Source organism: Pseudochaenichthys georgianus, chromosome 8, assembly GCF_902827115.2.
Source record: "Pseudochaenichthys georgianus chromosome 8, fPseGeo1.2, whole genome shotgun sequence".
In the NCBI taxonomy this organism is placed as follows: domain Eukaryota; kingdom Metazoa; phylum Chordata; class Actinopteri; order Perciformes; family Channichthyidae; genus Pseudochaenichthys; species Pseudochaenichthys georgianus.
In genome coordinates this window covers 23,192,933-23,208,757 of record NC_047510.2, presented here as the reverse complement: position 1 = coordinate 23,208,757, position 15,825 = coordinate 23,192,933, and the positions used below count along the sequence as shown (strand labels likewise).

Here is a 15,825-nt window from a genome sequence, read left to right as displayed (position 1 = left end):
AAAATTATACAATTTACAGATATGTATACAAATATATATATCCTATATAATGATGGTGGACACTTCACCTCCAGCAGGGCAGATGGCTGCACAAGTCCATCGGGGGATGCTCCCAAAACACCGACTCACTCACAAAGAGACCAGACTTGAACACCGTCTCCTGATAGGCCTGCACAAAAGCCTTCACCCCTTCGGCCTCGTTTACAACCCCCCAGTTGACAGCCATGACTCCGTCCAAGTTGTACCCCCCGAGCACCCTCTTCATGAGGGACGCGCATGGAGTGGATGAAAGTCCCGACCGCAGCACAGCACCAAACTTGCTGGCTGTCAACCTGCCCCGCCTGTGTAACTGCCACTTTGTCCGCTGTCCTCCGGTGGCTGTCTGGATGGCAGCTTGCTGGTCTCTGCTCAGTCGCATTGAGGCAAGAATTGCCTCAAGCCACCGACCCCCATGCCCCTTCACCAGCTCCGGCACGGTGACAATGGCCTGTTGTTGAGGCCGCGGCTCTGGCTCAGGTGACAAAAGCCATGCCATGCCATGCCACACTGTGCGCCCCTCAGTGCAGACCTGAACCAGTCTACATCCTGAGTGGCGATGTCTCTGGCCAGTGGGTTGTATGTCTCCTCTCACTGTTGGTAAAGTTGAGACACCGGCTGGACTACTTTGGAAGTGCCAGGCTTCCTCCACTGGCACTCAACATCTGTGGAGCTGATCTGCCACATGGCACATATTGCCAATGCTGCAGCGTGGCTGCATTTGTACATCCCCCGTGCACAATCACAGACAGCGCTCTGCATCGCGCCATCGTCTCCCATGCAGATCTGTACAAATAAAGTAAGTACCATGTTTGTTAGCATGCTATAATAGATTGAATGAGCAATAATACAAGGATGGTCCGGATCTGGGGGTGGGAGGGGTTATTTTTCCATAGTTTTGTCTGATTGTTGTTATTGTTTGTTTTTTCTGTATTTTTTGTAATGTGTGTTGTACTGGTTGTGATTGTACATTGTATTTTTCTAAATGTGTATGAATACATTTTTGAAAAACATTTGATCAACAATAAAAAAGGATTTGGTCTAGGGCTGTACCCGAATATTCGACTATTCATTCGTTGGCCAACTATTCGGGTTTCAATTTCATTATTCGGATATTCGTTTTTTTTTCAAACAAATTAATATATTTTTCTAAATGTATGCTATTAATAAAGGCGAATTGCCATATTCTTATACTATATTTATACTTTTGAATTGCACTGTTAAAATGCGGAAATATATACAATCTCAGCCTGTGCTCCTGACATTGCGTTCACTGTTCACAGTCACGAACGCAAATGGCACGCTTCACCTCGCTTCACCTCGTTTCACCCATAAAATGCCGAAGACTTCAGCTGTGTGGGACCATTTTAAATTGGACGACGGTAAAAAGAAGGCAGTGTGCCAAATATGTGATAAGAAACTGGCCTACCACGGTGGCACAACAACTCTGAAAAGTCACCTGGATGCTGTAACCTAGCTTAGCTTAGCTGTTGTGAAGTTGCCATGATGAAGCTGCTTTATCCGCCGTTTAAACAGTAACGTTAAACATGATAAAAACGTGCACTTACTTTGCTTGGAAAATAGTTGCAAGCAAGCAACCGAATTATTTTTTTATATTAGTTTTTTAATTTTATCAGCATAGTGAAAATAATAGGAGTAATGTGGGAACATCTGGGGCTAAGGCAATTATTGGCATAAAGTTGAGTAGCTCAGCCTAATAATACATTGTGGCCATAGGTGCATCCCAGCCATCAACATCCTCAACAATACAGCAGACCCTACAGTTAAAAAAAACGATAACGGAGAAAAGAAAGATAGAGATAACAGATGCCATAGTACATTTCATCGCTATGGATATGAGACCCATTTACATAGTCGAAGGCGAAGGCTTCAGAAAATTAATGAAGAAGATGGAGCCCGGCTACACTGTCCCCAAACGCTCCAGTATTTTAGATGCCATGTCTCTGAAGTACAGCGATCACCGAGACCAAATTGTAACTCAGATTGAAAACTCAACTGCCGTAAGTTTTACAACGGACATTTGGACCACCTCGGTGCGTATGGAGGCGTATATGGCTGTCACCTGTCATTTCATAACTCGCGAGTGGAAACTCTGTAACTTTGTTTTGGAAACCAAAGTAATGGAAGTAAACCATACGGGAGTAAATATTGCAGAACAGCTTGGAGAAGTGGCGGACGCCTTTGCCATTCCGAATTATAAGCGAGTAGCCGTTGTCCACGACAATGCCAGCAACATGAAGCTGGCAGCTGAAATATGTGTTTTGTATCTTTGTTTGACTGTTCAGGTTGTAAAATGTTATAGACGGAATGTGGAACCAGATTTGGTCCCCGGGTGCTGCGCTGGGTTAAATGCAGAGGACACATTTAGTTTTAATGTTTGCGAGTACTGATACAATAAATACATATAAATCGTAATAGTATGCTCTATCTGCGCTTCTGCTTAACAGCGTGTTGTCAGGTGTCTCGGATTCGGAGCGTGTTATGAAACCTTTTGGGGAAAAAAAAAAATGTGAAAAAAAAAGTGAAAAAAAAATGTATTAAAAAAAAATACAAATCTCTCCGCACCGAATATTCGAATATTCGCTGCTGATTACTACCGAATATCCGGAGCCCGAAAAATGGTATTCGGGACAGCCCTAATTTGGTCAGGATCTAGACTCAGTGTGTAGTTTATTAATTAATCAATGCTCTCTACATTAGGAAAACACATACCAGTGTACCCGAGGGAGTCACGCACAGCTGTGCCTGGATAACCAAACAAATTGACAAGATAACCAAAACCCTTGAATCTACACACAGCAAATAAACTCAAATGACACAACGAGATGTAAAAGGAGATCACACATACAGTATAGTCGATATAAAACTGGCCGCTTCAATCTGAAGAGCAACTAAAACAAAACACGGGAGTTTACCTTGTTCTTGTGAACACTAATGTTATCCACAGCACACACAGACCACGAAGTTCTAAAGGAGAACACGAGTTACTGAAACCAAACACGTTAGTGTACCTTGTTAGCTAATGTTAGCTAGCTGACATTAACGTTACACATTGCACTCATATTACTCACCAACATCTTGTAAAGCCGGTCCCGCTGCTCTTACAGAACCGAATAACTCCCCTTTCGTGTATGTACAGCTCTCAACGTGTCCAGACTTGTAGTCACCTCGTTTTATACTTTTATTCTCATTCTGAAAGAAACAGGTGAAATTTGCTAACGTGACGGCCATCTTTGTGATGGTGACGCGTATTGTGCGAGACCAAGAGACCTGTAGTTCACTCAGCGGTTTCACACAAAAAAAATGTGTAACTTCACAGTTTTAAGACACATTTTAATTTTTTTGACTTGCAAAATATTCTTTTAAATTGTCAAACATCATATGTGTCATTCGTGGCACAATTCAAACGGGATCAAAAGATAACCTTTCTCTCTCCATTGACTTCAATGTATAATTTTACGCTTCCGGGGTCCCATGGAGGCTCCCGGAAAGGGAGGGACTTCGCCTCTCTATACGCCGTGAAGTGGTTTGCGGCCTGCCAGTAAACCCAAAGCAGAAGAAGAAGAAGTGACGTCAGCGGCTTCATTTGCCTAATCCAGTGGTTCCCAAACGGTGTGCCGCGGCACACTGGTGTGCCGTGAGGCAAGTCCGGGTGTGCCGTGGGATTTTGTGACAACCATACGTTATTATTGCAATATACAACTACACAAAAATAATTATTTTTTAATTTACTATATCAGTACTTTGTAGGTTTATATGTACGTAATCTGCGCGATTTGCGCGTCCACATCTCCGCGTGCAGTGCTGCATAAACATGGCTGAGTCAGCGATAACTCTCGAGGGGTGGAGGTATGCCCATTATTTTGAGTTCATCCGAAGAATAGACAGGAATGTGACGGTGAGGTGCAAACTGTGTCCGGGCCAGAAGCTGTTATATACTGCTGTAAATACCACGTCAAACCTCAACAAGCACCTGCAAAGAACACGTGCTAAGGTGGAGCTACCGCACACGCTATTTGTTGTTTGTTTATATCACAGTCTGTTCTTCTTCTCTGTCTTCCGGTTGTTGCCTGTTTTGAATGACGAATACACACTCCCGCCGCCTGCTGGTAAGGAGAGTTATTGTACGTGCTCGGCTGAAGTCTTTGCGGTGTCTGGTTCCAGTGCAACACATGGCCAACACGCAGGAGAACACGCCGACGCAACAGCGTTTGCAGAGATAGACTGCGCAAAATATAAAGATAGCAGGAGACAGAGGACAGCCATGGTCAGATAGGAAAACATTCAGGATCTGGATCAGTCTTATGCGACAATGGAAACTGAACTAAAGAGAACATTTGAAACTTTAGCAGTCTGCGTGATCTGCCTGCAGGGAGGGGCGGGCCGGCCCTGCGAGTAAAGTAACGAGTAAAGTAACGAGTTACTTTATGTAGAGAGTAACGAAGTCGTGTAATATATTACTTTTTTTTTAAAAGTAATATGTAATATATTACTTTTTTTTTAGTAACGACCCCATCTCTGCTGAAATGTTACATTTATAATTTGTAGTTCAGGACCATGGACAATGCAGCTTCCTTGCATTGACAGTTCTCTGTGCTGAATTTCCTTTGTCTCATGTTTAATGTTGTGACCTGTCTGGTTTAAATGAGTGTGTTGCTGCTTTGATGAAGCCTAATTTGATAACGTTTCAAATTAATTTCTGAAATATTTCGTTAATAAATATTTCATGAGTAATATAGTTGTCTTTGTCACATTTGATTTGGCATTAGTAAATAATTATGCACATAATACAGATATTTTACATGATATGAGTGATAACACGTGTTATAAGGGCTATTTTGCACAATAGGTGTGCCTTGAGATTTTTACTTGTCCTTTGGTGTGCCTTGGGCACAAAAAGTTTGGGAACCACTGGCCTAATCCACCCCCAGGGACTTTTTCCGGTGTGAACGCGATCTGTACTTAGTTCATGCGAACTAAAGAGTTCGCATGAACTAAGTTCGCATGAACCTTTGTGGGAAAAGTACCGCAGTGTGAATGCGCCTAATGAGAAGAGAGAAGATTTTTTGAAAGAAAACTCACAAGTTAAAATACTGGCGATCACAGAGCAGAACAATCTGAAAACCTTTCCTGGAGATCCAATTATGGCATCACTTCGGATGGAGGTCACCGTATGAAAAGAATAATTATTACAGGAGCAGTCCAACAATGGCTGGCCTTCTTCTGCTGAATGCCTCTTGAATTAGAGGTGAGGAAAGGTGAGGAAAGGTGAGAGGAGCGTCACGGAGCAATCACATGCTCTTATTTATTTTTTCTACATGTCAACAAACGAGCTGCAGGGGATGCAGGGAGGAGAGCGCCGCTATTAAGTGTTAAATAAAATATGTCCAGCTGACATGAATTGATCACGGAGAAATATGGGACAGGGAAAGGTGATTCTTCAACAGTAGCTACTATAGCTGTGAAAGACCCCCACAGGGGTAATGCCTGCCTATTCTGCAGTACTTAATACAACATCATCATTGGTCCTTGTCGCACAAACTCAATTACATGTAATCTTCTGGCGCTTTGAAATTGGCGTGAAGTGTTGTGTGTGGGTTGTTGTTTGCTGTTGGATTCAGAACAACAGGTACTGTACATATGAGAGGGTATTTTGAATGTGCAAGTATAATATGGTGACTGCAAACTAAACCAGGGCAGGTGATGGTTGTTGTGTATAGTTGGTTATGAAGCGGTTATACCTCCAGCTGACCTCATTACGTCCTGCAGTAATGTATGGAGGAGATTAGCAGAAGGAAAACTGTGCTCTGTGTGTGTGTGTGTGTGTGTGTGTGTGTGTGTGTGTGTGTGTGTGTGTGTGTGTGTGTGTGTGTGTGTGTGTGTGTGTGTGTGTGTGTGTGTGTGTGTGTGTGTGTGTGTGTGTGTGTGTGTGTGTGTGTGTGTGTGTGTGTGTGTGTGTGTGTGTGTGTGTGTGTGTGTGTGTGTTATTGACCCATTACATCATCATTATACACATTATCTGGGGACCCAACACTCACATCCTCAATGTATTCAACTATATCACAGGCGGACATGCACAAACATGCAAAACCAAAGTTGTGTTGTTTCCTCAAATGCCACAAAGTTTATTTTGAGTGTTGATATTTGGTTATGTTACTGAGCAGAACAAAGCAGATATACATATGGGTCTTTGAAACAGTTTAAACTTGTGGTTTGAACTCATTGTTGCTTGCACAAAAATGGCGAACCGGTGTAACAATCAAAATGACAACATATAGGGATACAAAGAGACAAAGAGTCTGCAGCCATGCGAGTAGTTTTACGAGGATGTACCTGCTAATGCATACAATGGCAAAGCTATACTGATGTTTAACAGGTATAATGCTCATTATATTTATTAGCTATACATTTATTTCCTGAATTAAGCCTAAAATCTGAGAAAAAGCAATATTGTGACATGAATCCTGAAAGTGAGACATGAGACTGCAGACTGGTAGCAGCTTTGTGTGCTTAAAGCTTATAGCTAACTTCGGCATGCTAACATGCTAGCCAAAACAACGCTTACATGCTGATGCTCAAAAGGTATTATCTTCATGGTGTTCTCTATCTTTGTTAGGCCCAATGCAGCTGAGGCTGGTGACTGGTTTGGTGTTTGGTCGTATTTATATGAGACGTAATGGCAGCATCAGATCAGGGGTTCCCCAGAGTCATAACAATTCATCATCTCGGCACAACTAATGTATGTTCATGGTAATGCATCCAATAATTGTTATGGATATTTACTACTTGATGTATCAGACTCTAGAGTGCTCGCCAAACAAGGGACATTGCAATCTCTCGAGCCATGCTGTTAACATGGTAGTAAACAATGTATAGTAACAAGTGATGAAAAGCATAGAAGGTAATGAGATGCAATGAGAATAACTGAGATGCCTACATGCAGGGAGTCCCGGAGATTACATCACCAGTTTGTCAGGTGACATTAATTATAGATGCCTTCTGTGATGCCTGTTTGTTTAGCATGCTTTGGAAATGAAGAATGGGTCAGCAAGGTCACACATAAGCGGTGTGCCACTCTTTCTTTCCTGCTCGCCCACTCATTTGAAGCCGACACTCAAAGAATAATGAGAGGATTGGGAAGAAATGGGAGCAGAGAGGGCGATGGTAAAAGAGGAAGATGTTGAATAAAACATAACTGGTAGACAGAGATCGATGGATGATTGGTCGAGATATGCAGGGCTTTCCTCTCTCCTGCGTGAAAACAGTGCATGCTCTTACAGTCGACATATAATGTTGCACATGACATGTATGAACACGTGCAACAAGAACTTTGGATTTCACCTCAGACCACAATCACTAGGGAAATCACCACTGTGTTAATCATTTACACATGTAGCTGCGGCCCATGTCGGGGCAGGCTCTCCCTTCGCTCTTCCTACCCGTGGGGGGAGTCTCCCTGGACCGGGCCGACCTGCTCTGCCCCGGTCCAGCACCGGGGACCAGCTGGTCCGAGCAGGCTCCGATAAAACCTCTGTTATTATTAGACATGGGAAATGGAAACATTTAACACGGCTGCAGCTGAGACTAAAGCCCCACGGCCCCGTCTGCAAATTGCATTGCTCTTACAAAGAGTCCTATTGAAATAAAGCCAATGAGGAGGGACTCTGAGTTCAGAACGTTTCAGTAGCTCTTATCGGTTGTGGTTTGATCTTTGCTAATCAAGAATTGCTAATCAAAAAGTTGGACAATAAATATGCATAAACTCTGTGCCTAAAATTGCCTGTCTGCTTTCAGTTTCTCAACAGGCAATTTTGTCATGTTTGATTTTGTCTAGACTCGAGTGTGTTAGTTTGCAGTTAGGCTTCTCCTATTGATCACAGCAGGTAGCATCCAATTGTGTTTGATTACGGTGCACATCATAGGGATTCCTGATTCTGATCACACCGCTGAGGAAAAAAGCAGTGATACTCTAGTGCTAAATGTTTTTCATGCATCTGTGCATATGCCTGGTATCATTTAGCACTGGATTTCCAGCCAATTACGCATATGTGTACCCACAAACCACAGATTAACAATCGAACTAATACTGATATGTGCCTGAGGAGGTAAAATGTGCTATTTCACAAGGAAAAATAAATAACTTGAGATTAGTCCGAAAAATAGGAAAAACTGCATCCAGCATCTTGGGCAAAGAAATGCTCTCGTGCTGTTTTAACTTATCTTATCCGATCTGATCTCGTCATTTTGTATTAGATTCTATTCTATCTTATCTTATATTATCTGTTCCTTGTGCGATGCTGGCTCCCAATATATCTTATAACAGACTTTCTGGTTTGTTTCCTTTTTTAAACTCTTAATGGTTTGGGACCTGTCTAAATTGCAGATTTGTGTTGAACTCTGTGATCTTCTCCTGCTAGATCTTTACAAACAAACAATTAAAGCATAAAGAAAACAGTTAGCCTAGCTTTTTTGAATGCTATGTTTCAAAATAATATCCTACCAATTATACCCTGCAAAGATCAATATGAGATGTGGGCTCTTTGAACATTTAAAATGACAGCTGCAAACATACAGCCTTTTGGTTTTGTTTCTTTGTATTATAGGTATTGTAATTCCTTTTCCTTTTTAATTTGGTGTAAGCGTTATGTATTTGTTTTTACTTGAATGATTTGATGTTTTTTTATCACTTTTCATTTGAATTATTGTATTTATTATTTTTTCTTGTATAGTATTTTGAGCTACATCTCTTGTATAGAACTAATACAGAAAGTTTGTTATAATTATTATATTGTCATTAATAATAGTGTTATTAAAATACATGTGTGTATTAAAACATACTATTTAAAAAAAAAACATAACAAAAAATGTTGATATTGTTTTTTAATGATATTTTATGTTTTGTAACACTGATGTAACATATCTTTGAGATTATTATTACATTACATGTCACTTAGACACTTTTATCCAAAGCAAGTCGCTTTGGATAAAAGTGAATGTATGTAAGTCACATACATTCAGTACTGTGGACAATCTCCACAGGAGCAATTTGGGGTGAACCGTCTTGCCCAGGGACACAACGACATGCTGACTGCAGTGGGACTGGAACATGCTACCCCTTGATTCCAAGTCCAGCACACTAACCACTGAGCCACAGCCTCCCATTATTCATTTATTTTTAATGATTCTTATTATGACCATGATTATGATTATTTTTATTATTATTAGTTGTAGTAGTAGTAGTAGTCTTTTTATATTATTTTGTATTATTTGTTGTACTTTTACTGTACCAGTGAAAGTCGTCTTATTATGACCATGATTATTTGTATTATTATTATTAGTATTATTATTGTTATTAGTTGTAGTACTATTATTATTATCATTATTATTATTATTTTTTGTAGTAGTAGTAGTATTTTGTATTTGTCTTTATTATTATTAACTTACTGTACAGTGAAAATCGTCTCTGTCTCACAGCGCCTTCTGGTGGCTCCTCTTTGTCACTGCACTCCCCACGGTCATTGAACCAGTGAGCAGGCTCGGATCTGGACATCATTTGTTATTTTGGATCGATAGGACCGATCCTTTTAAGGAGGGTGTGGTGTGTTTCAGCACCAGAGAGGAACCAGACAGCCCCGGTACTTTGATCCAGTCCGGAGCGGTAGGTACCGAGTATCCCTGCTGCTGTTGTTGTGGTATTGTTGTTGTTTCGGACCGTTACGCAGACCCATGTTGGACGGGCCCTGAAAACAGAGACGGTCATGTCAATATTTGCATGTTTTGGTTACATTTCAGCAGCTTCTAGAAAGAGTACCAGTGTCCGTTAATGCAGCATACGAGATGCGAGATACATCTTCTAGTCTTCTTTGTGTTCATCATCACACAAGCTACATGCTATCAGAATGGCAGACAGCTACGCAGATAGCAAGCACAGGCTGTGTAACGTGATATAAACGCACTCTGGCGTAATTGTAAACAGGGTTCCTAAAGGTTCTTTTTTATATTATTGTTTACAATGTGTAATAATATAGCCTATAAAGCCCATCAATTTGACAGCAGTTCAAGTGATAATGGTGCTGCATAAAAAAAATGCACAATCACGGATGTAAACAGTATGAGGTCATGTGTTAGCATTACTCATTATTCGTCTATGCATCATATAATAATAATAATAATATGACTTAGTCTCAATAACAACATTTTCTTAGGGTTTGAATTGACTTGAATTTCAATGTATCTTTTTTATATTGGTTGCTTTATGAACAACGTCGTTCTACAAAACCAAGACACATTCAGATAATCATACCATTATATAGCCTACTGTGATATAAGTGAAAACAAATAAGAAATGAACTTGATGAATAAGCAAAGCTGTGACATTTGAGGGGATCCTAAACATTATTTAATGCAAATCCTGTTTAATCCCTGATGAAATCTTGAATCGGTTATAAGTATCCTCCATTGTATCATCAAAAATATTTAGCTCTGGTATTATTGTCCTTGCTGATGAATCCAGTCATCCCTTCAAATCTGTTATTAATGAATGATTGGAGCATATTTGTGAATATTATTCCAGTGACAGAGTAGTGGGCATCATCTTCTAGTAAAACTAAAATGAACCCTGGGTATTTCTAAGTCTATAATAAGCATAAAACATCTTATATTCTCTTTTAATCACCATGTGCTTTTCGTCTGAAATCTGTTCTTCTTGTTTGTAGAAGAAGACGTTGATCCTGCAGCACCGACAACTCGACTCAGATCTCTCTTCAGTGACATCATGCACTCCTCGACCACATCTGCCGCTCTGCTCTGCCTGCTGGCGGGGGCCATGGCTGCTGTTCAGGACCCCCACGCAGGTGAGAGGGCCAACCTGGAGCCAGATGTGTCACAGAGTTTCGTAACGTTATAGTCTGAGCTCTAGAGAGACGAGAGACAAGTGAAGAATTAAGGTCAATATGGCAGCATGCTGAGTGTATGACATGTCATTATCTCAGCTTCTGACTTATACAACTTTGAGCCTCATTGGATGAGATGCTGTGTATTTGCTTTAGTTTAAGTCTATTGATTTCTAATTTAAACTTCTAAATGTATTTATCGCTACCCTGTTTTAATATACAATGACATTATGTTATTAAGTAGTAAAGGTTTGATCTCTTCTATGATTATTGTCTTGTTTATTGAATCATTAGGACAGCCACTTGTTATTATCTTATCAGTTTATCTGCTGGTGATTCTCTCGATTCATATGTTATTAGTTTAATATCACAACGGTCCAAATCCCAGAGCGGGTAATCAAACAGAGAACATTGTCCGATAATCATATTTGGGCAGCAGGAAATGATTTCTAAACAGGAACAGGAAATTCATTAATCTTAACAGATTTCAATTCTTTTTCTGTCTCTTTCATTTCAATGGAAGGTTTAAAAAAAAAAAACACATGTAAATATACTTGATGCCCATCGAAAGCTCCAGATACCAAGAAAACTGGTCACCAAGGTAAAAACATGTATTCTGGATTGCTATGAAATATAAAGAGGCTGTCAAATGTTTGTATTTTGGATTCAGCCAAATGGTTATATAGCTATAGTTCTACATCCATGTTTCAATGCTCCTATCTTTGATCTCTTGATTTGATGTGATTTATTTCAAATGTGTAAAACAATAATACAAAAAATAAATAATAATAATGAAATTAAACATGAGAATTATTATACTATATATATATTAAGAAGTGTCAAATTGATAAACAAAAATATTACTGATTCTAAATGATATATAAACAAATGATCTACTTAATTACACATCCGAAAAGGGGTGGGAAGAAGTTTACACTTATTTAATCCCACCCCTTCTCCCAAAAACTAAATTATTAACATATATATATATATATATATATATATTTCTTAAAGAAATACATTTGTTATTGAAAAACAAACAAACTAAAGAAAAAACATAAAACAACAAATACATAAAAGAGGTAAATCGTAATCAAGAAAAGATCAAATAACAAACCAAATAAATAAACAAACAAACAAACCTTAAACACCAAGTTATGATTCTCTTGCAATCGGAAAAACCTGCACAGCTTTACCAGCCTCTTTTACTGGCAAATATCCTCAAAGTGTATTTCGGTTTGTTTGGAGGAACCACTGAGACAATAACTGTTCCCTACAGTGTTTTTGGACAAGCAGCAGGCGAGCACCATGATTTCCCGTCCAAAGAGGAACGTCGGCGGCAGCCCGGATCAGCCTGCCAGCCTGGAGCAGGCTTGCATGGAGAAGGTGTGCAACTACGAGGAGGCCAGAAAGATCTTCCAGGACTCGTACCGAACGGTGAGTTTCAGGACTTCGCTGTTTACTTCCTCCTCATTTCTTTCTCATCAAACTACCTCAGCGTCTGCTCTTTGCTTTGTCTATATCAGGGGTGTCCAAACTTTTTTCACCGAGGGCCACATACAGAAACATATAAGAAAGGCTGGGCCACTCACTCGAGGTATATTGCCTCATAAGTTCAGTTATAAGTTAAAATCAATCAAATGTAGGTAAATGATGCTTGTGAGTGTTGGCAGCTCAGCCCTTAAAACAGAAGCATCAGGTTGATTATAATAAGGAGAAATAGGAAGGGTGTTTCAGCTTGTTATGGAAACAAGTCATTGGGCTTTTCTCTTATCAACTAAGATTTGTTAGAAAATGTTTCAAACTTTAATTGACTGAATGTATTTGAAAAGTTATCTTATTAACACATGAATACTACTGTGTAATATATGTTTGCATTTATATTTAAGAAGTACAATATAAGACAAGCACAAGTTTCATTTGTGGGCCATACTCCATTATACCTTTTGAATTTGATGAGGGCCGATTCAAAATGCTCCCCGGGCCGTAGTTTGGACATCCCTGGTCTATATGTAAGTCTGCCTCTAGTGCACTGTGTAAGTGCTTTGTGTAGCTTCCACTGTGCACTTATCATGCGTATTCTCTCCTGCAGGACATCTTCTGGGCTGTCTACATTGGTAAGTGCTGTGTTAAAATGATTTTCCATCACCGCACAGTCATTATCAGTACATTACATCTTCTCATAGGCATGCTGTCTTGTGTTTAGATGGAGACCAGTGTGCAGAGAACCCCTGCAAGAATGGAGCCATGTGTTCGGACAGCGTGGGGGGCTACGACTGCGTCTGCAAGTCGGGTTTCACAGGAGTCCACTGCGAAAACGGTGAGGAGGATGTTGTGCCTGATCGTCGTAGCTAGTTCTCTTTTCAGTTAGTGTGTGAGTGCTGCAACCTTCCTCTTCTGTTTCCACGATGCAGACCAGACTGTGTGCATCCTGGAGAAGAACAAAGGCTGCTCCCAGTTCTGTAAACCAGGCTACACGTCCTACGAGTGCTCCTGCGCCCGCGGGTGGAAGCTCAACAACGACAGGAACAAGTGTGACCCTGCAGGTACGTTTGTTACGTCTTCCTCCAGTGTCCAAGTGAAATTGAAATGCATTTATTTTCCACTAGATTATAAATATCTGTTCCGTTTCTCGTTATTTACTGTCATATTCACACCAGTGACAGTATCAGTAGTTGGCAATACAAATCTTAGATCACAAACTCTCTCCAATTATGCTCGGACAAGTATTTGTGAGAAAAAAAATCATAAAATAAAAATGAAAACCTAAGACATAAAATAGTGCTGAAGCTCAAATAAAGGAATAATATATATAAACTAGAAGAGGGCTCACAGACCTCCGCCAAAGTCAGGCAATTTTCTGTAGTGTAAACAAAAGTGAATAATAGTGAATCAATAAAACCTTTGTAAAAAACATTATTTTTGACTGCAAACAAGGATATGGCTTCAGTTGTTGGATACATAGTGTAATAAAAGAAAGTAGTTATAACTATCTCACATTCTCCTACAGGCAAATTCCCCTGTGGTAAGGTGAACAATCTGAACCTCTGGGATGGCAGACTGTCCACCAACACTCGCAGCAACTTTGAAGGACTCAGTTGTAGTTCCACAGAGTGCCCCTGGCAGGTACACACACACACACACACACACACACACACACACACACACACACACACACACACACACACACACACACACACACACACACACACACACACACACACACACACTCACACACACACACACACACACACACACACACACACACACACACACACACACACACACAGACCAGGGGCTTATTGTTGTGCGTCACTGTTTTGTTTTGCAGGCTCTTCTGGTCAGCGCAGATTCTGCAGGTTTCTGCAGCGGAGTCATTCTGAAGGAGAACATGGTCTTGACTACAGCTCATTGTGCCAAAAAGTACAGCTCCTTCCAGGTGGTTGTTGGTGAGTAGACAAACACATACTCATTTAGTTACCACTACTACTGCTTCTGGTGAACTACTACTGCGTAAAAGGCAAACAATAATAATCATCATTAATGTCTTACCTGCCCCTCCTCAGGCAAGCGAAGCACCACCTATGAATCTGGAGAGCAGACGCTGTATTTGAAAGAACTTCACCATCACCCACGCTATGTGGAGGGTCGCCCTGAAAATGACCTGACTGTGATTGAGCTACAAAGCCACATCAACTTTAAGAAGGAGGTGACTGCTGCCTGTCTGCCAGAAAGAGACTTTGCAGAGAATGTCCTGTTGGCGGGAGAGTATCAGGCCATAGTCAGCGGCTGGAAGGAACCCAAAGAGGAAACTGCCTTCCAGGGCCCGCTCACCTTCAACCAGCTGGTGTACGGCAGACTGCCTAAGTGTCTGGAGACGTACCCCCAAATGATGACCAATAAACTGGGCTGCACCACTGCCCAGGCCAATGCTGACTGCACCATGAGCTCCGGCAGCCCCCTGCTCACCCTCTATAGGGACGTGTTCTTCCTCACGGGGGTGGTCAGCCTGCCGCCAGGGGCCGACTGCAACCAAGGCTTCATCTTCCAGAAAGTGTCGCGTCACCAAGGCTGGCTGCGGAAGATCATGGGTTCAAACTAGTTAGGGAAACAGGGAGGTGACTGGTGATGAAAATATATTATAATGCAGGGGATTATATACTTTAAACAGGAAATCAGATGAACATGTTTAATTTAGGGCTTGAAGATCAACCTTTGTTTTGTCTTTTAATATGACATACCTCTTAAAGTAAAAACTATAGCAACCATATTGTCTAAATCTAGGCTATTGCTTCCCTGTGTCACTGCTGACGTCCTCATTTATCCACAAGGTGGCGCCTTGGTCAAATAAACAGAGAAGCACTTTCTCTAGCTTCTGTATCGTCTAAAGCAGCAAGAAAAGCAATGAATTATTCAGCATGTGTTTTGTGATGTGCGACCTTCTACTAATCTTTATGTAATGTTATTTTTAGCAACTGACATGCACCTTGCAACACTCAAAGTAATCACTGTTCTATGAATGTTATACATGTAATAAAACCCAAACAACACACCTGATGTCTGTCATTTCTTCAAGATACAGTATACAGTAGCAATTTCACAAATGTCCATATCTGAGCATTTGGGAATATCATTAGATTTCATAAGTCGTTGTTATAGAGCTCAAAATAACTGCTATATTATGACTTCTTTAGTGTTTACCTCCTGAGGTTTTTATGGTAAACACAAAAACACATTAACGTGGACACATTAGCAGACTCAAAAAGATTAAAAAAACAACAGTAAACTCTAAAATGAGTGAACTGTCACACTAGTTAAACAGCAATAGTGAAATGAAACTTCTAAAGGTAGGTTATGTAAAGCATTGTTGGGACTA

At 40.6% G+C, this 15,825-nt stretch overlaps 1 protein-coding gene across 1 annotated transcript; it reads left to right on the top strand.

Moving 5' to 3' along the window:
- The first annotated feature begins 9,550 nt into the window (after positions 1-9,550).
- Positions 9,551-15,501, top strand: proza (protein Z, vitamin K-dependent plasma glycoprotein a). The gene is made up of 9 exons (XM_034089685.1): positions 9,551-9,715; positions 10,773-10,910; positions 12,229-12,386; positions 13,042-13,066; positions 13,156-13,269; positions 13,364-13,495; positions 13,960-14,075; positions 14,281-14,398; positions 14,516-15,501. Exons 2-9 carry the CDS (start codon positions 10,832-10,834, stop codon positions 15,049-15,051), a joined length of 1,278 nt encoding a protein of 425 aa, XP_033945576.1. The 5' UTR covers positions 9,551-9,715; positions 10,773-10,831; the 3' UTR covers positions 15,052-15,501.
- Positions 15,502-15,825: the final 324 nt, after the last annotated feature.